The sequence below is a fragment of the Myxocyprinus asiaticus genome, chromosome 6 (genome assembly GCF_019703515.2).
Source record: "Myxocyprinus asiaticus isolate MX2 ecotype Aquarium Trade chromosome 6, UBuf_Myxa_2, whole genome shotgun sequence".
NCBI classification, from domain to species: Eukaryota; Metazoa; Chordata; class Actinopteri; order Cypriniformes; family Catostomidae; genus Myxocyprinus; species Myxocyprinus asiaticus.
Genome location: NC_059349.1, coordinates 40,345,022 through 40,369,643, shown reverse-complemented (window position 1 = coordinate 40,369,643; position 24,622 = coordinate 40,345,022). Strand labels below are relative to the sequence as shown.

Sequence of the window (24,622 nt, the reverse complement as noted above, 5' to 3'; positions counted from 1 at the left end):
CAGGTAAAACTTGAAAGCATGAACGTGAACGTTACATTTATATAGTGCTTTTCTGACACTACACTCAAAGCACTTTACACAGTGAACAAGGGACTCTCCTCAACCACCACCAGTGTGCAACATCCACCTGGATGATGTGACGGCAACCATGGTGCGCCACTGGTGGAGTGGTGAGAGTAGAGATATAGAGCCAATTAATGGATGGGGATTATAAGGAGTCCATGATTGAGAAGGGCCAATGGGGGGAATTTGGCCAGGACACCGGAGTTACACCCCTACTCTTTACGAGAAGTGCCCTGGGATTTTTCAGGACCTCGGCTTAATGTCTCATCTGAAGAATGGTGCCTTTTTACAGTATAGTGTTCCCATCACTATACTGGGGCATTAGGACCCACACAGACTGCAGAGTGAGCACCCCCTGCTGGCCTCACTAATACCTCTTCCAGCATGTGTCAGCGTATGTTTGAATTTGTGTTCCTACATTTGTGGGAGACAGAATAATGCATAAATACCAAGAGCAGAAGTTTAATGGCCTTCAGCATTTCAGTGCTGCTGGTGGTGTAACTGAATCTAAAATCACCTGAAATCTCTTTTTCTTTCTCTTTCACTTTCTCTCTATATTTTTAACTGTTTCATATCATTCTCTCTCTCCCACATGCACACGCTCTCTCTCTCTCTCTCTCTCTATATATATCTATGTATCAATTTCTCTCTCAGCAAATTTTACTTGAAAGCAAGCATCAAATGAAACTTTTGTGTCAAATGTTGCCTCTTTGTGTCTTTGTGTTTAAGTTTTTAACTGCATGCTGTCACTCTGTGTGCTGTTTGTTCCAAACAATGCAAGAATTTAAGGAATATTCCCAGCTGATAGTCCTTGGTTGCACTACAGCAATTGAAGTTTTTGAAATCACAGGTAAGATCTACAGTAAATTACCCATGTTTCAAAATGAATCATGAGACATCGGCACCCAGAATCACATGATCACAAATGACAAAGTGGCTTCCTTAACCTCCTGAGATCCGAGCATGACTGCTGTGCATTTCCCATTTCCCCTTTTAATTTGTAACTAGTAGCACCTAATAAACATGCAAAATAATAATAATAAAATAATAATAATAATAACAATAATAATTTCTAGAGCAAATCGTTTTCCTAAAAATAGATTGCAACGTGGCTGGACAGCGGAACTAAGCTGTGACATTTTAAATAATGCCAAGCTATTGAAAGCCAGCTTCGTTTTAATCAAATTGTTTATTATGTTTCCAGGGGTGTTGGTTATTCACATTTTTTAGATGTTACAGACATTACATCAGAAATTAGCATAATTCATTCTGATTCAAAGTAATGGCCAGCATTATCCAATCAATGCCAACCATAAAATTAAAATAAAATGATACATTATAAATTCTAAATCTATGTACTGATTACCACTGTCCCATGTCTGCTAAACATTGAGTGGTTCAAACATAATCTGCAGCCTGAAACTTTTGATAAGAAGTTTGTATTCAATGCACTTAGCTGCATAGACAGCTATAGGATGCTCCCTTGCTCCCAATTTACTGAATGACATAACCTCCAGTGTGCTGTCTGTCTGCACTGGTCTCAGAACAGTAAGAAATGCACCTTATTTTCATCCCAACTCCATATAAATCAATCAATCAATCAATCAATCAATTTTATTTCTATAGCACATTTAAAAACAACACGTTGACCAAAGTGCTTCACATTATAGCACAAACAGATCATATGCATACAGAATGTAGAAAATACAATAACACATAATAAAATAAGCAACCTACATTAAGCACAGTTAAAAGCAAGTGAAAAAAGGTGAGTCTTCAAATAAGATTTAAAAACATCAACTGATGTACAGGACCTGATATGTAGTGGAAGGCTATTCCAAAGTCGTGGAGCCACCACTGAAAAGGCCCGATCTCCCTTTGACTTAAGACGGGACTTTAAAAGTAAACTCTGAGAAGATCTTAATAGTCTAGAAGGCGTGTGATGCTGAAGGAGATCCATAATATAGGGAGGAGCCATGCCATGTAATCCCATAAAAGTAAATAATAAAATCTTCAACTGAATCCTAAATTTTACTGGAATCCAATGAAGAGATGCTAACACCGGAGATATGTTGTTGTGTTTTTTTGTCCCAGTCAGCAATCTGGCAGCAGCATTCTGGACTAACTGCAGATATGACAGTGAAGTATGAGAAATGCCACAGAGCAATGAACTGCAGTAATCTAATCTTGAAGAAATAAAAGCATGTATAACAACTTCCATGTCCTTAAAAGATAAACAGGGTTTCAATTTCACAATGTTCCTTAATTGAAAGAAACCACCTCTGACCACAGAATTAATGTGTTTATCGAGCTTTAAATCAGGGTCAAAACTTTCTCCAAGATTCTTAACTTGGTCGTGTAATTTAAATGCAAAGGAGCCTAAATCATTAATCATGTGTTTGGTAGAGCCAGGTGGACCAAACACCATCACTTCAGTTTTTGATTCATTTAGGTGAAGAAAATTCATTGCCATCCACTTTTTGATATCATTTATACAGCAGATAAGGGAATCTAATGCAGAGTTGTCCCCAGGCTTTAAAGGAAGATAAAGCTGGGTATCGTCAGCATAACAGTGATAAGAAATATTATGCTTTTGACAGATTTGGGCCAAAGGAAGCATGTATAAAGAAAATAAGACTGGGCCCAAGACTGAGCCTTAGGGAACCCCACAGGTAATGGAAGCCGGGAATAATGAGAAGTCCTCTAGTTCAACAGAAAATATCCTATCTTTAAGATAAGAGGAGAACCATTTAAGAGCAGTCCCCTGAATCCCTGACCACTGTCTTAAGTGCCTCAAAAGGATGTCGTGATCTATGGTGTTGAACCATAGATCAAGGAGAACTAAAATTGCATGACTACCTGAATCAACAGCCAGGTCATTAAATACTTTTAAGGGTGCAGACTCTGTGCTGTGTTGTGCTCTAAACCCTTATTGAAATTTATCAAAAATTTCCTTTTCATTTAAAAAAGGAGAGAGTTGATGGTAAACAATCTTCTCTAACATTCTTGATAGAAAAGGCAGTTTTGAGATAGGTCAATAGTTTATTAATGCTGTTGGGTCAAGGTTGGGCTTTTTTAGTAGAGGGTGCACCACTGCGTGCTTAAAGCAAGATGGGACAGTACCCTCTGCCAGACTGCAATTCACTATTGACAGTAAACTCAAGCCAACTATATCTAGAACCTGGCTGAGGAGGCAAGGAGGATCAAAATCTAAAGAACATTGCGCAGGCTTCATATGCAAAACTAAATCCACTAAATGGGATATTGAGACTTGTTCAAACTCACTAAAAAGGACAGCAGAGGGAAGGGGATTCGAGGGGTCTTGGTTATGGTCGGAAGATGAGATGCTAGCTCTAAAAGCAGCAATTTTATCAATAAAAAACTCTGAGAAATGTTCACAAGCTTCAGAAGTAATAGCCGGAAAAGTACTAATAATAACAGGATTTAGCAAAGTATTTATTGTGCTAAATAACGCTTGAGGCTTACTAGAATTCTTTTAAATAATATCCGAAAAATATTTTGCCTTTTTTAACAGACTGTTGATATTTAATCATGCTGTCTTTTAACATGTCATAAGACACTTGGAGTCTTTCCTTCTTCCATTTCCTCTCTGCTTTCCTCCACATTTGCTGTAGCCCGTGAGTACCATCATTTAGCCATGGCTGGGTTCTAGTTTTAGGTATTACATTTTTAAAAGGAGCGCAGTTGTCAAACTTTTTCAGCTTTTGGATGAACCCACTGATTCTCACTGAGATAAAGGCATATCAGATGAAACTAGAGACTCTATTCTTTTGAACAGGTTTCAATGTAAAAACATAATAATTTTTTTTACCAGATGTAGATGTTTCTCCCAATGACACACTCTGCTGTGGTTGGCACCATGTTGTTTTGTCACGTGACTCTGTGAGTTGAAAGTTTAATTCTTTACTGATGGCACAGTGTCCTGAACTGAAATTAGTCAGTTTAAATGTATTTAAATTATGTATTGCACATTGCGAAGCCAAAATACAATGTCCACGCATGCACATGGGGTCGCACAAGGTTAAAGTCAACAACAAATTAAAATGGAACCTAATTACTTTCTTAAAGTTGAGTGTTTAATTTCTGCCCCACTAGCATCACCAAACAGAATTTCAAGCAGGTTTCCTGAACACGCCTCCATCTGCCATTGGTCGAACAAACAGATTGTCCCATACAAACTCACAACATTGGTTGAGCCAGTGTTGCTATGTTGGGCAAGTCAGGATGTCCAAATAAACAGAACAATATTTTGAAATTGCCACAGTGTTTACACTTTTCGGATAAATCAACCAATGAATGTCTTACTTATAGTTGTCTCTGCATATTAAGCTGGGAAATTATAAAGTATTTTGCTGTGTTAATAAAAAAATACAATAAAATAAAAAAATAGACTTAAAGTTCACTATTCACCTTTAAAATAAACATGAAATAATAACGGACCCTATTTACTTTCTTAATACATGTTCTTGGTCTTATTGTGAACAATTCAACTGTGCATGTAATCTTTCATCAAAATGTATAACTCCTAAAGATGGCACACTTCTGAGGCTGTATGCGCCAGTCAAGCAACTTCCATAAAGATAAATGGAAAAGCTAAAACATAGCTCTCTCCAGGTATATTAGACCTCCTTGGAATGACCCTACAAATGACGTTCCCTTTCTAGAGTGCCCTTCAAGAGTGCAACAATCATGTTTGAAATTGTCTATCCCTCTGCTTTTTCTCCCTGTCACTGCATCCTTTCTCTCACCTACCCAACTTTATAAGTGCATGTTTCTACACTCAAACAATTTGTATCTCTCTCTGTGCTTCTCCGATCTCTTACTCTCCATCTTTCTCCTGATCTCATTATCTTCCATCCCCCACCTCCTCCTTCTCACTGGACTGAAAAGCACAGTGCCATGGGCATGTTGTATTTAATAACTCACGCTGCCCTCTGATCCACAGAAAATGATGAAGCCAAAATCCCTCAGCAAAAAATCCACTCTGGCGGTCCATGCATCACTTCGGCACTCACCTGGCACTAACCAAGTCCTGTCAATGCCAGTCGCACTGTACACGCTGACAGGGCCCAAAGCCACAGGAGGAAGTAAATGAGACAGTAGCTTGGAGTTTGACTTGTACCCATGATAGAGAAAACAACTCTCTGACACAGCTGACACCCAACAGGGGACAGGAGAAGGGAGCAGACAGCCACAGCTAAGAGAAGGATGTATGATTTGTGGCGGCAAGGCAATGTAATCCGTCCTTGAAATTCTGATTCAACACAGTTGTCTATGATGTACCCGGAACTGTCTGGCCGCTCTGTTCTGAGATTAGCACTCTGACAGTCTAACTGCTCAATGAGACATTTAATTCATTCATGCATCCAATGACAACAAAATAAGACATCAATTCTGGGCTTATGAATGACAGAATTAAGTGAATGAAGGCTAAAATTTTATCAAATTCAATCATCAACACCTAAGGGAGAAATCTCAATTATTGAGGTGAGAAAATGATTTGCATGTCTTTTATCATTTTAATACTCTCTGTGTAATGGAACAGCATTGAGAAAGACAAGGAAAACTGAACTTTGAATGAATACCAGGATATGTGAGTGGAGGGGTTTTCCATTTGCTTGCTCTTTACTCACTAATATATATATATATATATATATATATATATATATATATATATATATATATATATATATATTAGTGCTGTCAGTTGCTACAGTTTTTTAATCGTAATTAATCACATATTTTTTTTGTAGTTAATCACGATTAATTGCATATTTTGAAAGTGCTGAAATTTGACACTATAAGATACTTCTTTTCATGTAAACATGCATTTATTTCCATCTTAGATATCGTTTTACATCAAATAGCATTAAGAGGTCAATTCCCCTTCTTTTTATCACTGACACGGAAGCGGTGCTGTGAGTGTGTGTGTGTTGTCAGTGTAATGACTCCGGGCGGACACATTACAAAGGTTCCACCCTTCAAACCAGTGTTTATGCTGGTTTATGCTATATTAACCGTAAATGCGTAAAAAAAAAACAAATAAATAAATAAAAAAAAACAAAAAACAAATGCGTTAATCTTTTTTTAATTAATCGCATGCATTAACACGTTAATTCTGACAGCTCTAATATATAGATCTGTCAGATTTAACAGCTGTGTATGGCCATCACAGCCGTGCTGATGTAGGGCTATACAGCACTCTTGCTTGCGCGACATTCCTTAAAAAAAACAAAACTATATATATATATATATATATATATATATATATATATATATATATATATATATATATATATATATTTATATATAAAATGAAATCAAAGAGAAATTAAATGTGCGCAATTTACAGTACAGGTGCCTGGGGGATGCAGTAGTATGATGACATGATTGTTTGAAATTTTTAACACAATACACATCACAGAGAGTGATTATTGTATGTATTACTCACCTTTATATTTCATTTTCAAGTTTTTCCCTCGACACGTAATTTTAAATTCCACAACTTGTGTTAAGGGACGACCATCCACAGTCATATGTACAGTCCATCCACAGTCATATGTACAGTATGTCGTTGCAAGTATATTTTCACATATGTTTGAATCTAAGTCTTACCATTGCGATCAATAGCAAAGGGTGTATCCTGTGTTACAATCTCATAGTTGCAGATTTGGCTGTATTGTGGAGAGCAGTCTTGGTCCCAGGCCTCCACCTGCAGGATGCTGTCATATATCTTGCCCTCGGTTATTGTGGCACGATACAGCAGCTCCCTGAACACCGGGGAAAACTCATTTACATCATCCACCTGGATATGTACCACTGCCCTGCAACAGAACAGGAGGAAGGCAGAGAATAACCAATCATAGGAAGGAACAGCAGATATGGTAACAATACATAAAAGTGCTAATAGACCTGAGAAACAGATATAACACCTCTGAGTTGTAACACTGAATTGTGAATAGCATTACACGTTAGAGAAATTAATGATGAGAAAGAATGGAAAGAAATTAATATCTGAGCACTGTTCGGAGACTAAACATGACTGATCTGTTAACAAATATTCATGTTGATACAAAAATATCAGTACTTGAAATGGGAAAAAAAAGCATTGAAAAGTGTCTGAGGAATTAAATAAAGTGAAAATGAAGTCAAAGGTTCAGTAAAGCTCTGTCAATACACTGCAAAAAAATGATTATGGGAAAATGATAAAAATAATATTAATAATTTAAGTCAGGTTTGTGCTTAAAATAACTGCAATATCTGCCAATGGACCGACAAAATGCACTTTGTAAGATTTCTTAAAACAAGATATTCAAGAATGTATACAAAAAAGTCTTAGGGGCCGTTCAGACCAAACATGTAAAAAAAACAACCTAGGCACAGCACAACGAATGGAAGAGGATGCAGGTGTCTTGAGGAGAGTTTTAAAAAGTTATTTTAACTTGACATGGCAACTTAAAAACGTGACGCTCCTGTGCGGGATGCGGTGCAATGGTCAAAGACATCTACCTAGTGAGAAAGCAGTAATTCATCAAATAATTATCACTTGATGGATAACAGCATTATAACCAGGCATATATTCAGATGTGCATGTAGTCAAGTGCACTTTTAACGCATTTTAAAGAGCCAATTCCAGTGTCTGGATCACTGTGGTGGAGCGATGCTGTACATTCCCAGTCACAATAAGCATTTTAGTGGTAGTCTGCTGTATTTTTCACAACTAGCACTGGGAACCGAACGGCAAGATCAGGAAATGTACCATGCAAATTGGGTTCAGCACCAATTTTTTTGGTGTGTTTTGCAGTTACCTGATTTGCATACAGTAATTCCTTTAGTGAATTTGGTGCTAAAACAATGCAGACAACACATGCAAATAAACAAACACTATCCATGCAATTCATTCTTCTCTTAAATTTTGCTTCTCATGTAAATTTATCTGGTTTAAAAGATGTTTTAGATATAAAACTGGAGAAAGACAGTGATATAATAGGATTTTTTTGCAGTGTGACGGGATTCATTGATTTACCTAGCCACAGTGTCATCACAATGAAATTATTCATCAAACAATAAGCTGTTGTTTATCAACTCTGGATTCTGCACACTGAGACAAACACAGGCAAAGCTATGCATAATGTCTACAAATAGAGTTAATGATTATTAATGCATTTCATTAACTATGAATCTGAAAGTTCACAGAGAAAGAAAGAATAGTTGGCCTGAAACAGGGCCAATTGAGTTTATCTGAGGATACCACAGACCAAAAAAAAAAAAGAAAAAAAAAAAGGTTACAGCATTGTAGTACACAGACCCTGCTGAAAAAAAGATGGTTTGCTGGTTTAAGCTAATCTCCAAGATAGGTCTAAATTGTCTCCCAGCCTAGAAGTTCCTAAAACCCATGTAAAACCAGTCAACTGACAATCCTGATCAGTCTGGGAGACCAGCTACAACAAGTCAACCAGCTTAGGCTGGTTTTAGCTGTTTTATGTTTTGTTTTTTCCAGCAGAGGAGTGTGCATAAATAGTCCTGCTCGTTGTCTACAATTCAGTCAAATCCACTGTGACCTTCTGTGACAGAAACATAAATTCCATATCTCTGTGTCAAGAGACATTAGAATGGCCCAAGCTGTGGAATCAAAAACACTTCCTGAATGGCTCTCTCATGCACTCCATCAGAGCTCTGTTCAAACTGCAGTGGCTGCTGTTGTAAGAGAGATTGTCGGAAACATATGGACCTTCGGGAAACTTTGTAAACATCTTGATGTGTCATCAATGCAAGGCTAGCCAGGACTGGGTGTGCAGCAAGGCTGGAGGTGGTGTGTATGTGTGTGTGTGCAGGCAGATTATCAGCTCATATCCTGGAGTGCCACCAGGGACAGAAAGAAAGAGAGGGAGAAAGAGAGAGTATTTCAATACCATCAGTGCACCATGGTACAGCCACAGTAAGGGATGTCATCTAAATGATTAAACTGTGTAATTAATTAATTTGTGTACCAAGTTTAATAATAGTAGAAAAAGCTTACTATATGAGTGTCTAGCAAACAGTTTTTAACACTAGAATGCCATGTTATAGAACATTAGTTTCAGTGGAAAAAAGATGCAATGAAAGTGAAAATTCACTGAGACTATTCTGGCTAACATCTTCTTTTGTGTTCCTTGGGGAAAAGAAAGTCTTACAGATTTTAAACAGCACTGGAGTGAGTAAATGATGACCACATTTTCATTTTTGGGTGAATTACAGGCCTACCTTTAAAAATGAGGGTAGTTGTACAACAACAAAATCCTCAGGAAAAAAGATAATGGTGTGAGTTGGTTAGCCATCAGTTGATTCAATGGTTTCCTCATTGCTCTTCTGTCCCAAAAGCCTACACAAATCTTGCAAAGCATCAAAATGCTTTTAACTTTAATAATGAGATGATGAATTAAACAGACTGATCATTTCCACAGCAGGACATTGATCCCATAATTACACATTACACATCAAAAAGAGGCTAGTTAAGAACAAAAGAGCAGAATGTGTAACTAATGAAAAATAGTGAATGTTGGTTGGGAATGCTAAATGGACAGGCGCTAAAGCGAATCACCTCCTCTCCTTTGTAGATTACACATTTTTATCTTGTAGCTTTTAGCTTTTATACAAAAAGACTTATTACAACTCTGCTGGAAAAAAAATACAATCTTGCTTCTGACTCTAGCTGGTCTGACACAGTTTCTAGCTAGTCCAAACTGGTCAAGATGTTTGATCAGCTAGACTACCAGCCGGTGCATCTGTTTTCGACCTGGTAGATCACCGTGGACCTACCACAAACCAGATGCAATGTTCTAAAAACCACATTAAAGGAATAGTTCACCCCAAAATGAAAATTCACTTACCCTGATGCCATCCCATATGTGTATGACTGTCTTTCTTCAGCAGAACACAAATGAAGATTTTGAGAAGATAGAGCTCTGTCAGATCCTTATAATGGAAGTACACGTGCGCCAGCACTTTGACGGTCCAAAGTCACATTTAGGCAGCATAAAAGTAATCCATGTGACTCCAGTCGATCAGTAAATGTCTTCTGAAGTGATTCGATAGGTTTATGTATGAAACAAGTTGATAATTAAAACGTTTTTAAGTTTAATTCAGCGCTTCCATCCAGGGTTCGGATGCTGTTTGAAATGGACAAACTCTCCCGTGACGTTTATTCTTCTGTTGTAAATAAGCAGCATTTCCGAATTCTTGCGTGAACTCGCCGACGTGCTTACGTTATGCTTCGTGTCAGCTGCTGGCAGGAAGTGCTTTTTAAAAGTTAATAACGTTTTATCTGTCGATTTATTTCTTTACACAAACGTATCAATTTGCTTCAGAACACATTCATTGATCCACTGGAGTTGTGTGGATTACTTTTATGCTGCCTAAATATGATTTTGGACCATCAAAGCGCTGCCACCCGTGTACTTTCATTATAAGGACCTGACAGAGCTTTATCTTATTCTAAAAATCTTCATTTGTGTTCTGCTGAAGACAGACAGCCATACACATATGGGATGGCATCAGAGTAAGTGATGCGGAGCACCGCTCCTGCTGAATTATGAGAGCTGCTGCTGAAATTTCACATGGTTCATTTAATATTCTTGATGCAACGTAACGCTTGCTAGCCCCAGCCTTCTATGCGCTGTCTGCACTGTGAAAGAGACCCCACCACATACACACAAATACACGCACGTAATCACAGTGACATCACCACGTAACACATAAGGTTTCAGACTCAAACTAACTTAATTTCATATGGCCCACGATTTAATTTCTGAAACGTAGGATGGCAGGGCATCGGAACGTCTTACTGACCAATCAGTTAGTGCTTTCCTTGTGAATATTAAGGAGCCTTCCCATGTCATCTTTATGTTTTGGAGCACATTTTGAAAAAAAAAAAAAAAAAACAGTGCTACCAGGACCATTTATTAACACGGCTATATGGATAGAGCAGCACAAGCTCAGAGCAGGTGCAATAACTCACGGACCATGCAGATCATTATCAACAGGCTAGACGCTACCCGGGTCAATTATCAACACAGCAGAATGCAAAGAAGTGCGCAAGAACAGGGCTGTAGAGCGGAGGAGGGCAGGGCCGGGCTGGAATAGCGCACGTCCGGTCCCCAATCAGCCTGATGGGGCGCGTGAGGGATAAAGGCGTCTGGGGACAACAGTTCAGGAGAGAGAGAATTACAGGCAGCTGCCCTGTGTGTGGTTATGTTTGTGTGTTTTTGGTTAAGTTGATTATTAAACTATTATTTATATTCTCAAGCCGGTTCTCGCCTCCTCCTTTCCCTCTAACCCCCTTACAAGGGCATATGTGTTTATTCGTGAACTGATCTCAACCGCACAGCACGGCCTATTTTAAATTCACTTGTGAACCAGTGAGATGCACGGCAGGGATTGCGAAACCTGTTTGGATGCGGCACAGAATTGCCTGTTGCAAAACTCCAAATGTCTTGGTGATGAAAACAAGTTTTCTAAAACTAGTTTAAAACAAACAGCCCCCACATTTTAAATGGCACTGACAAAGAACAGAGGAGAAAATAATTAATTAGAAGGCTTTTCAATCCTCACATCACAACACTTACAAAAATTTACCATGGATTTACTGTAGTAACACTGACTGTATTAACTACGGTATATGTGGCAGAAAAAGTTTCTACATTTATTTTGACTGTTTTTCATTATAAGAACGCAACAGATCTTTATATAGAAATGTCTTGGTTATGTGAAGCATAACCCTGATTCCCTGAGAGGGAATGAGATGCTGAGTAATCACATTGGGAGTGTCACATGGTCTGAAGCCCTTATACAATTACACCAGTTTATTGGCCTATGGTGCTTAAGCGACGCCCCTAGGGAGCTATGTCACGGGCTCCATAAAGGCACTTGCTTCACACCATTGAGTCAGATTTTCTGCATGAAGGCACGAGAATACGCAGCTGCTAAAGAGTATGGCCATCTTACGCAGCGTCTCGTTCCCACTCAGGGAACCAGGGTTACGAGTCACATAACCGAGATGTTACCTTTCATAGGAACTAGAGCTGCGTAATCGCACTGGGAACAATATACATTCACGTCATGCAAAGAGTAGGTTCCAACTGTCTATGCCCATCTGGCAAGCATATAAGCTGTTTTATGCACTTTAGCACACAAGTGAGCTAAAGTGTCTGAATAAAACAGATTTATGAGTTTATTCCTGTTCAAACAGAGAGAACCTGGGAAGCAGGAGTCAAACCATCGTCCAGATTATAAAATCTAACAAATGTAAGTGCAGAGGAACATCCTGCCACCATACAAATGTCCTCCAAGGATGCACCTGTAGCCAAAGCCCATGAGGATGCCATGCTCCTTGTAGAATGAGCTTGAATACCCGAAGGCAAAGGTAAACCGCGTGCTTCGTAAGCAACTGAAATTGCATCAACTAGCCAATGAGACACCGAAATACCACCATTGAACACCCTGGCACAAAATCTATACATAAGGGATTAATTGACAAGGCATGCAAATCACCAGCCCTTTTAAATGACACCAGTGCCACCAGCAGGGCAGTTTTAAGAGTCAGAAACTTATCAGCGACTGTTGCCAAGAGCTCAAACAGAGCCCCCGAGAGCGCCTCTAAAACAACAGATAAATCCCATAAAGAAACGCGGATGGGACGAAAAGGTCTAAGCATGCGTACCCCACATATAAAACAAGAAACAAGAGAATGTCTACCGACAGAGACTCCATTGACAAGCGCATGCTCAGCCATTGTAACAACATAAACTTTAAGCATTGCTGGGGAAACCCTGGCCCCAAAACGCTCTTGCAAAAAATCCAGCACTGTACTGACAGGGCAGCGAACTGGGTCTTAACTTTGCGCTGTACACCAAGATGCAAAAATACGGTACTTGAACGTATAAAGCTTCCTAGTTGATGGAGCTCTAGCATTCAGAATGGTATCAACCACAGTGGGGGATAACCCATCATTCAAAAGAGCGCCCCGTTGAGGGGCCATACCCATAACTTCCACAAGTCTGGCCGGGGGTGCCAAATGCTGCCCCATGCCTGAGAAAACATGTCTGTTCTGACTGGAATCTCCCAAGGCACTTTGTCCAGGAGAGAGACAAGAGTCGAAAACCATACTTGAGATGGTAAAACAGTACAGCAGACTGATCGGTGGAAACGCATTAAGACATGTTGTCGGCCACTGATCTGCCAACACATCGATGCCCAGCGGTGTCAGGGGCAAGAGGGAAAACCAGAAGGGACAGTGTGATGTCTCGCTTGAAGTGAACAGATCCACTTCTGCTCTGCCGAACCTTCTCCAGATTTGTTCCAGAATCTGAGGATATATTGTCCACTCTCCAGACATCAAGCCCTGTCTGGACAGGAGATCCACCCCCAAATTCAACTGGCCTGGAACATGCATGCCAGCCTCAGCATGGCATGAGAACACACTCCTCCCTGGTGATTGATGTAGGATACCACCGTCCTGTTGTCCGATTGGATAAGGACATGGTTGCCCTGAATCTCTGGGAGGAAAGAATTTAATGGCAGCAGCACCATGAACATCTCCAGACAGTTTATGTGCCAATATTGCTGCTGGCCCGTCCAAACCCCCTTGCCTGGATGACCCTCGTATACAGCCCCAACCCATGGAGGAGGTGTCTGTCATTATAAATTGTGGCGACACACCTGTCCCAACGGAACACCCGACATCAGAAGGCAGGTCAGTTTCCATGGTAACAGAGTTCGGTAGCACCCAAGCGTCACTTTGAAGAGACGGAACGCATGCATCAGTGGTTGAAGTCCCTTTGTGGAGTTCATCCAGCACTGAAAAGTTCTTGCATGCAACATGCCCAGGGGAATGACAGCGGAAGCCACGATCATGAGCCCCAAAAGTCTGTGAAATGTTCTCGCAGGGAGAACATGTCCCACTCTGAACATCGCTAGACACCAGCGGAATGACAGAACTCGAGCTGGAGACAGATATGCCTGCATCACCCGTGAACCTAGCTCTAGCCCTAGAAACAGAGTCTGTTGCCTTGGCAACAGGACACTCCTGTCTATGTTTACATACAGCCCTAGATTGCTCAGATGGCTGAGAATGACATATCGATTTTGGGCAGCCAAAGTCTCCGAGCGGGCTAGCACCAACCAATCATCGAGATAATTAAAAACGCGGATGCCCTGAAGCCTCAAGGACGTCAAAACTGAACTATATTCTGGCTATCGGGTGTTCAAAGTGTGAACAATGGCGAACTCAACCCAGTACTGTCTGAAGGACAAACAGGAACGACACGGATACATTTGTACAGTCCGGTTTCATTCACCGATTGGGGGCTCACCCTTTGTTTCACTGCAAGTCTGTCAGGCTTGCTTCTGGTGTGCTGCCGACCATTTAAAAGGGGCTGGTCCAACATACAAACACCTAAGCAGATGCGCCCATGATAGCGGGAATGAATGAGGACCACAATCCTTCTGAGGGGATGCAAAACTCATGTCCGGCACCTAACGCGGCTCTCTGGTGGGACGTTACAAAGATACCGAGCATGAATGCACCGGAGCTGCAGCGGGCTTTTCTCTCTTTCTACAAGGAAATATCTGCTGGAACGTGGCAGTCTGCTGTTTAACAGCATGGAATTTTTCTACCACCAACTGGACTGCATCTCCGAACAGTCCGGATTGTGACAAAGTGGTGTTCATTAGAAAGGCCTTGTCCTTGTCACGAATATCTGAGAGTGTACATATGGCACATATGGCATTCCGCTGCCAGGCCCGCCTTATTCCAACCAACGGCACAAGCAATATTTTTGTTAGTTCTTAGTGCCAAATCAGAAGCTCGGTGCAGTTCCATGATGGCCTCAGTATCCAGTCCAGCTCCCTCATCTAAATCCCACATAAAATGGGCCTGGTTGGCTTGCAAAACTGCCAGCGTGTGCAAAGTTGAAACTGCCTGGCCCGAAGCCTGGTAGGTCTTGCTCAACAAGGACGATGTAACTGTGCACGGCTTCCAGGGAAGAGTAGGCCTCGATTTCCATGTGGTCGCCAAAGAAGGAGAGAGATGGGCAGCCAGCGTCTCTTCCATCGCTGGGACCAAAGTATATCCGTGGTTGGAAGCTCGACTCACATTAGATAAATCCAAGGCCGACTGATTCGTAATCCTGGCCGAATAAGGTTGATCCAGGACTTAGAAATCTCACTATGGAGGTCTGGGGAATAAGGGAGAGGCCTACGAGGCATAGTTGTGCACTGGCCAGCTAAAAAACAGTCATCAAAGATCAATTTCCGATCCTCCAACTGCACTTCATCAGGCCAATCCAGGAACAATTTTTCCACTGCACGTGTAATAACCTCCAACAATTCCACATAAGTTGCCGAAGGTCCAAAAATCCGACTGCTAGGAGGCAATGCTTCAGCCTGCCCGCCGGCGAGATCCTTGGAATCCGATATCACCATAGACATGGCGTCCTCAGCAAGGAAACCGCAGTGCGGGCCTCAGGACTAGGACAAAAATGCCCACGTGTAAACTCCACGGGAGAACATCTAGCTGAATCCGGGGAGAGTGACAGTGAGAACTGTAAGTTGGCCTGTTGCTCAACTCCCAACTCCTCTGTGTCTGCGCCAGCCTCCCACGAGTCAAACGGCCGCATGCCACTGGTAGACATGTGGTCTGCACCAGCACGTGGCTTGACCAAATTTCCAAAGGAGGCGAGCCTTTCACAGAGCGTCCTGACATTCACTAAATCACACTGTGGGCAATCTGAACCCTCCAACGCGGCCTCCGCGTGGCAAAAACCCAGACAGGCAATGCACATGTTGTGGGAATCTTCGCCAATGATAACCGCGTGCACGGAGGTAAGAACTTCCTAAATTCCATCCTGTGTTGCCACTCAAAAGGGAGAATAATAATCATCCTCGTTTCGACATGAGTCGTTGGTACAACACAGGCCAGACTAGATTGTGCACTGAAAAACAGAAAATCTGACTCAATGGAGCGAAACAAGTGCCTTTATGGAGCCCGTGACATAGCACCCTAGGGGCGTTGTTTAAGCACCATCAGCCAATAAATTGACATAACTATAAAGGCTTCAAGCCACGAGACACTCAGGGTGTGCCCCAATGCGGTTACACACCTTGAGTTCCTACGAAACAAAACCATAATTACTTACCTATGGTTACCATAGTCTTATTACAAATATCAGTGTTAAACTATGGATGCTATGGGATATTGATGGTAAATTTTCAAAATTATTATAGACCAAGCTATCAGTTTTCCATCTGTGTAAAATCTGTTCTCTTGTAATGCTCTCTTATTGTAGGAAAATGTAAGTGGTTTTGTTTGCCTTCAAAAATTCAAAGAGATGACACTAGATTAATCAGCAGGAGCCTGCTGAAAGGACAGGAGACCCAACTTAGACACACAGTCAGAATATTTCAATTTAGCTCAATAAAAATTAATTTATTGTTCAGATGTTACTGTTGTTAATATCACAATTTACATCTGCATCCCAACCTCAAAATCAATGCTTTACTGTCAAATGTGCATCTCAATGCACAAAATATGCAGTATTATTGGTAATTGCATGCGTGCTACCAAAGCAGGTGCTGGTGTCACATTTTCAACCGATTTTTTGAGGGCACACATAACGCTGATGTGGCCCAGGCTGAAATTGAGTTTAACACTCCTGTTTTAAGCTAGTCCTCCAACAACAGGTCCGGTGTTGCAGGCTCATGGACGCACGCACAACAGCTGAAAATAAAATCCTAAGGGAAACACTGTATTACCTGGTTTATCCATCAGGGAGGTACAAAACATGGTTTGTAGCTTGTCCAAGCATGTCATTTAGAGGTCCAAGCTGGTTTATATGTTTTATCAGCTGAACTACTAGCTGTTGGATCTGGTTTCAAACTGATGGACCATCAGTCAAGCTGGCTAGCACTGGTTGGACCTGCAACACACCAGCTATCATGTTCAAAAAACCACCTCAAGCTGGTATGACTTTGCTTTTCAGCTGGACTACCATCTGGTGGATCTAGTTTTGGCCCGGTAGACCATCTTGGTCAAGCTGGTTAGGGCTGGTAGACCACCATGGACCAGCAACAAACCAATGTTCCAAAAACCACCGTAAGTATGACATATTTTTTTGTTGGTGGTTTTTTTCAGTAGGAAGTGAACGTGTGCGGTTTGCAGGTCTAGATGTTTTATCAGCTGGACTGCCAGCTGGTGGACCTAGTTTTGACCTGGTAGATCATCTTGGACAAACTATTTAGGGCTGGTGGACCACCGTGGACCAGCAAAAAACAGCTACAATGTTCCAAAAACCACCTTAAGCTGGAATGACCTGGTTTATCCAGCAATGATCCAAACCTGCCTGGAACAAACTGGGGCTTGTTCAAGGGCACAATGGTAATAGCTCTTGTATCGCCCCTTGTAGGGTCTGAACTTACAACCCTCCGGTTACCAGCTTGGAACTTGATGTCACCACAGAACAACCAGAATCTATTTCTACTCACTTGTGGCTCTTCTTCCAATTGGCTCCACTTGGGCTTGCTCCACAATCATAGGCCTGGATGACAAAGGTGTACTCCTTTTGTTGCTCACAGTCGATTGGGCCCCGCGCCCTCAGCACCCCTTCGCCCGATGTCCTGTTCAAAACCTCTGCCTCAAACGGTGCCTCCTGTCCATGAATCTTAAATGCACAGATCTCTCCTGGAAGAAACAACAAGACACAGGAGGCAGAATGAGTGGCTGTGGAAATTCGCAAATGGCTTTCTGTTCTCCGCCTGCTTCTCAACAAGATATTATTGCTATAACTTTCACCCAGCAGGTTAGGCCCCCGACCCCTTTCAGTAATATAAAGGGCATGGTGTGCTTTTAGAACTGAATCTGTTCATGCTGCGAGAGGAAGAGTAACTGACTGCTCTTGTAATTGCCTCTTTGCAGTTGTGGAATCACATTGTACAAGCATGCACAGTGTTCAAGTATGGTGTTTTAAATCTGGTAATGACTTTGTCTCCTAGTAGCCTCTTTTTCAAGTACCTCAGCCCATTGGAGAAGTCTCATAAAATTAAGTTATAATAAAATGTTTTCTTTTATGCTAAATACTGAGAATAATTGCAACAAAATATATTTTTAACAAGACATTGATATGAGTCACATATAAAATGTGCAATCTATTTTTTATCAAAACTGCTATTCTTAAAACTACTCTACTAAAATATTTATTGGTTAAAAAAAAAAAAAAAATGTCCATAATTGAGTAACTACATAAAATCAGTGTTCAAAACCCTGTCCTTGCCTTACCCCAGCAGGCTACATTTTCGGGTGTAATTACTGTAAGAAGTTTACTAAATTCATGACTGAGTATTTTATACCATACCTGTAGTTTCCAGGTTCCCCGAGTGTGTGTGTACGTGTGTGTGCCAGTGTTTTCTCACAGTCCATTACCCTTTTAGCAGATAGTCTGTTTGAGTTGATCATTTAAAATTACATCTTAAAGTCACTATACTGTATAAAAGCCAGTAAACGGGTGTCCTGTTCCATTTCTTCACTGCATGCGCTGGTGCTACTAATGTCAACAACACAAATAAATGGTTTAGAATGTTTGTGTCAACGCACCCGGTGTAGGCAGGGTGTTCCCATTTTTTTGTTAAACCCAACAATACTTAATCCACACCATCAATGAATAACAACATATACATTAACATAAACACCTACATTTTAAATAAAAATTTTACTAAAGTGTTGAAATATCATCAGACTGGTGTCAGTGTCAGTGTCAGACTGGCACTGTAGCAGTACCATTGTATCAGAAAGTAATACCACTGTATTTTGATATATATTGTGGGAACCATAATACCATGGTAACATACCATGTTTCTTAAATGTTTCTCTTAAGTACTTTGATAAATTCTTTGGTATTAGCATCATAGTACCATTGTCATAGATTTCCATGGTATATTGAATGGCAATACCATGGCATTTTTTGTAAGGGTTTCATTTTCAATATACACTTACATTTTAATTGTGGCATTTGCTGAGGTTTTGGGATGTCTATGTCACTTTGATTATGATATGACCATTTTGTGGGTTGAAAATTTACTGGAAATAATTTCTTCTAGAGGCTTTGCCTCCATTGTAGTCAACCCTAGTGCATAGTGCAGTTCCACACAACCAAAGATAATGTCGACACACAATCTGTTTACACCACAATAACTCTGAGACCACAAGAAAGGGAATTCTTTTGCCACTATATCTGTTCACTGGTCCTTGCTTGGCAGTACTTCTATCTGGCCACAGTGTTCTTTTAGGGATTTGGAAATTGACCACAAAAAAACCGTCGGAACTCTGACCCTGAGACAGCTTATATCAGGTTTCCATTCCGTTATGCTGTATGTTAAGCCTGCTGTTGCGGACAGATAAGCCTAACTTTCTCTTCCTCTGTCTCTCTACTATGTTCTTTTATTTTCCCCCCATTATTTTCTTTTTTTCTTTTTAAGCAGATCTGATTCCCTGCTCTAAAATCTCCCTCAGTGCTGAAATAACAATTTACCCTCTGCAGTCCCTGCTCCAGTAGAGACCTGCCTGTTTAAATTTCCCCTTTATATTTGCTTCACAATGCTTTATCCAAATTAAATGTGCAGCACAATGGGGCATAGAAGCACAGAGGTGTACGGCGGCAGAAATCAAATATAAAAACACAGCAGGCAGTGTGTACAGATAAGCGCACCAGAATTCCAAAGCTTTTGCAAACATTCCGTTCGATGAACAAATGAGATGGAGAGAGATAGGATAAGGAAGAGAGAGTGGGAATGTAGAATGGAAAATAATCTTATATAACAATAGTAACAATGATCACAGCACACATTCACATAAAAAAAATATACTACCTAGCAAAAAAATTCCACTTAGCGCTCGGTAAACCCATTTTCCGCTCCATCTGTTGCAGAAAATGCATTTTCCAGATTCAATAGGAGAAAGGGCATAAGGGTCAAACCATACACCATAGGAAGCATGAGCAATGTTGATGTATGTGTACAGGGTAATGATGGAAGTAACTGTGGGCTAATTTCCATCATGTCTCCAAGATGACAGCTTGGAACAGCCAGTGTCTCCTCGAGCTGCACCAGCACATGAGGTCTGTAATCATGCAGTACACTCTACTAAGCCTAAACTCTTTGGAGTTCCCCTTTATAGTGGTGAAAGAAATATAAAATCGGGCCGACAGATGTGCCATTTTTAATACCCCCTCACATCAGCACTCGGAGTGTAACGCAGGGAGTGTGTGTAAGCCGATTTGAAGTTAATGAATGAAATCATCCATACAATATTTGTACTGCTTACTACTGAAATGCATTTGTAGTAGTGTGGTTTACAAGCAGCAAGAGCTGTAAACTCTAGAGATCTGAATGATCTCCATCTTGTAAACCAATTTGTTTTTCTGTTTTATATTTCAAAGCAGTGCAAATCAGGGACTAAAAACTAAATGTTTTTCATTTCGGTTCATTCTGAGCAAAAATTTTATTTTTTCTTTCCGGTTCATTCGATTACCGATTTTCCGTTTTCCGTTTTGGAGAGGACGCTGGTGCACGTTAGCTGCCCGTTTCACACCTCTGGTTTTATTGTTTGTTTTTACTGTTAGTTTTAATTTTTATTTTCTGCAGCTGGGTTTCTTTGTTATAATTTGATTTTATTGTTCGAACCTCACTTGGATCAGATTCGCTACTGTCTCTCTGACCTGTTCTGCTGCTGCTCTCTGAATCGGGATCGGGCTTTCTCAGCGTTTTCGCTTTGATTTTGATCAGAGCGTGAGGGGTCCTAAATCCGCAATGGAGGTCATCATGCGGCTTTTTCTGACTATTTGGAACATCTGCAACTTCCTTCTATCAGGGACTTGTGCAAAGCACTGGATTAAACAAGTGGATCTCACTATGATAAGGTACTCCTTCTCTGAACTTCTCTCCCGGCTACATCATGCCCATCCTGACATCAGTGTTATACATACTTTGCGCTCCACGCAACTTTTCCATCAGCCTAGTTATGTACACAGAGGCTCTCGTCAGAAACACTGCATTACTGGAGCCGGCATCACCGTATCCTGGTCGAGTCGTAGGCACTTGGTTCGTCATTACTCTATCTGCCGGGGCATCTGTCCTAGTAACCTATGCTATCCTGAAATTCACTCTGACAAGCGCGGTGGGATTACGCGTCTCAGTACTGTAAGACTTGCACACTTAAATACAAGGTCATTGAATCATAAAACGGCTCTCCTCTCTGACATTATTACAGACAGAATATGGCATAAAGACAATGACTACCTCAATCTCAATATGTGTGCCCCATCCGGTTATACATTTACTGATATGCCGCAATCCACTTCGTAATTTGAATGTTTGGTTTTTAAAATCAATGGTGTTTTGTCTGTTCTTGTACTGCTAATTTTCCATCCTCCTAAACCTAACCCACTCTTCTTCTCTGAACTTACTGAACTGTAACTGACACTTCTAAGTCCTATTTGTTCAGCTATGGTATTAACTGGAGATATTAACATTCATGTTGACAATCCAAATTGTGTTAATGCTGTCAATGTTTTGGAAATTATTGATGCTTTTAATTTTACCTAACATGTCAACTTTCCTACTCATAGGTTAGGACACACATTAGATTTGGTTTGCTCCGCTGGTGTTGCTATTCAGTCGCTGGACAGCACTGAAATGAGTATAAGTGACCATAAGCTCATTACTTTTGAACTCAACACAAAGTCTTTTATTGAATGTGTTATCACATTTAGAAACATTAAGCACATGGACTATGACCTCTTCTCTAATTCTGTTTCTGTGCTTCCATTTTTTAATTACGTCGAGGACTATAATTCTGTTTTGTCTACTATGTTGGAGGAGTTTGCACCTCTGAGAGAGCATGTTGTCACCTTTAGGAAACCATGTCCCTGGTATACAACTGAGTTACATTCAATGAAGGCCATAGGTAGGAAACTAGAGCGGCAGTATAAAAAGTCTGGACTAACAGTTCATAGGCATATGTTTGTTCAACACCAAACTGATTTTCATAACTCTCTTAATGCTGCACGTAAGGATTACTACTCTAAAATCATTAGTGATGGGGCAGGTAATCCAAATGTATTATTTAAGATAGTTAATAGACTACTTAAACCAGCCAATATTCCTACTTTTTCATCTGTTGACCAATGTAATATGTTTCTCAATTATTTCATTGGTAAGATTGAGAATATAAACAACTCAATAGCTTCTGTCCCTCTGTCTGAGTTGCCTGTGAGTTTTGCAACGGTCGATATTGATTACATTGTCAGAACCATTATGTCCATGAACTCAACTAACTGTATTCTTGATCTCCTTCCATCATCTGTTCTCAAGGGCTGTCTTCTATCTATTAGTCCTCATATCACCTCAATTGTGAACTCCTCATTAAATTCTGGATCGGTTTCCACTACACTCAAAATAGCAGCAATCACACCAGTCCCAAAAAAGCCTGGATGTGATGCCTCTGATTTGTCAAATTACAGGCCTATATCCAATCTCCCTTTTTTGGCAAAGGTTCTGAGCGTGCTGTATCACTTATCTCAAAATCATTTATTTAAACAATTTCAGTTGGGTTTTAGAACTGGGCATAGCACTGAGACAGCATTGGTGAGGGTCATGAATGACCTCCTTATTGCAGCTGACACAGGTGCATGCAGTATTTTGGTCTTGTTAGACCTCAGTGCTGCATCTGACACTATATCCCACAGCATCTTACTGGATAGGCTGCACAGCTGGCTTGGTCTCTCTGGGACAGTACTGGACTGGTTCAGATCTTATCTTACAGATCGCTTTCAGTTTGTCATCTTGGGTAATAATAAGTCTGAGACTGTACCAGTGCATCAGGGTGTTCCACAGGGGTCAGTGTTGGGCCCCACTCTATTCAGCATTTATATGCTTCCACTCAGGCAGATTACTGGGAAGTATGGCCTTGGTTATCACTGCTATGATGATGATACACAAATCTACATCAGCACTGGCGCTGATATTAACTGCACTTTAACTGTGCTGATGGAGTGTCTACATGAAATTAGTACCTGGATGCAGCATAATTTTCTGAAGCTGAACTGTTCCAAAACTGAGCTCATGTTCATTGGTACATTGGTTGCTATATGTAAAGTTGACCTAAATCTCAAATTGATGGTTGAACACAGCCTTGTGCTTCCCTCCTCTCAAGTGCGGAACCTGGGTGTCATCTTTGACGCTCATTTGACATTTGGTGCACACATTAAAAATATTTCCAAAACAGCCTTTTACCACTTTAGAAATATTGCCTGACTTAGGCCCTTCCTCACTCTGGCTGATGCAGAAAGGCTTATCCATGCCTTTATCACCTCTAGGCTGGATTACTGCAATGCCTTCTTTTCTGGCCTACCAGCAAAAACCATAAATAGGCTTCAGTATATTCAGAACTTTGCTGCTCGTGTTCTTACACATACACTATATTGCCAAAAGTATTCACTCACCCATCCAAATAATTGAATTCAGGTGTTCCAATCACTTCCATGGCCACAGGTGTATACAATGAAGCACCTAGGCATGCAGACTGCTTCTACAAACATTTGTGAAAGAATGGGTCGCTCTCAGGAGCTCAGTGAATTCCAGCATGGTACTGTGATAGGATGCCTCCTGTGCAACAAGTCCAGTCGTGAAATTTCCTCACTACTAAATATTCCACAGTCAACTGTCAGTGGTATTATAACAAAGTGGAAGCGATTGGGAATGACAGCAACTCAGCCACGAAGTGGTAGGCCACGTAAAATGACAGAGCGGGGTCAGCGGATGCTGAGGCACATAGTGCGCAGAGGTCGCCAACTTTCTGCAGAGTCAATCGCTACAGACCTCCAAAGTTCATGTGGCCTTCAGATTAGCTCAAGAACAGTGCATAGAGAGCTTCATGAATGGGTTTCCATGGCCGAGCAGCTGCATCCAAGCCATACATCACCAAGTGCAATGCAAAGCGTCGGATGCAGTGGTGTAAAGCACGCCGCCACTGGACTCTAGAGCAGTGGAGACGCGTTCTCTGGAGTGACGAATCACGCTTCTCCATCTGGCAATCTGATGGATGAGTCTGGGTTTGGCTGTTGCCAGGAGAACGGTACTTGTCTGACTGCATTGTGCCAACTGTGAAGTTTGGTGGAAGGGGGATTATGGTGTGGGGTTGTTTTTCAGGAGCTGGGCTTGGCCCCTTAGTTCCAGTGAAAGGAACTCTGAATGCTTCAGCATACCAAGAGATTTTGGACAATTCCTTGCTCCCAACTTTGTGGGAACAGTTTGGGGATGGCCCCTTCCTGTTCCAACATGACTGCGCACCAGTGCACAAAGCAAGGTCCATAAAGACATGGATGAGCGAGTTTTGACTGGCCTGCACAGAGTCCTGACCTCAACCCGATAGAGAACCTTTGGGATGAATTAGAGCGAAGACTGCGAGCCAGGCCTTCTCGTCCAACATCAGTGTCTGACCTCACAAATGCGCTTC

The 24,622-nt window shown here is 41.1% G+C and overlaps 1 protein-coding gene across 1 annotated transcript in view; it reads right to left on the bottom strand.

Annotated features, from left to right (window-relative positions):
• Positions 1-24,622, bottom strand: part of LOC127442322 (calsyntenin-2-like) — a 390,092-nt gene that overhangs the window by 114,792 nt on the left and 250,678 nt on the right. The window contains exons 3-4 of the mRNA XM_051700250.1: positions 17,602-17,797; positions 6,700-6,908 (exon numbers count right to left, since the gene is read on the bottom strand). Of these exons, the coding sequence (XP_051556210.1) occupies positions 6,700-6,908; positions 17,602-17,797 (405 nt within the window). The remainder of the gene's footprint in view (positions 1-6,699; positions 6,909-17,601; positions 17,798-24,622) is intronic.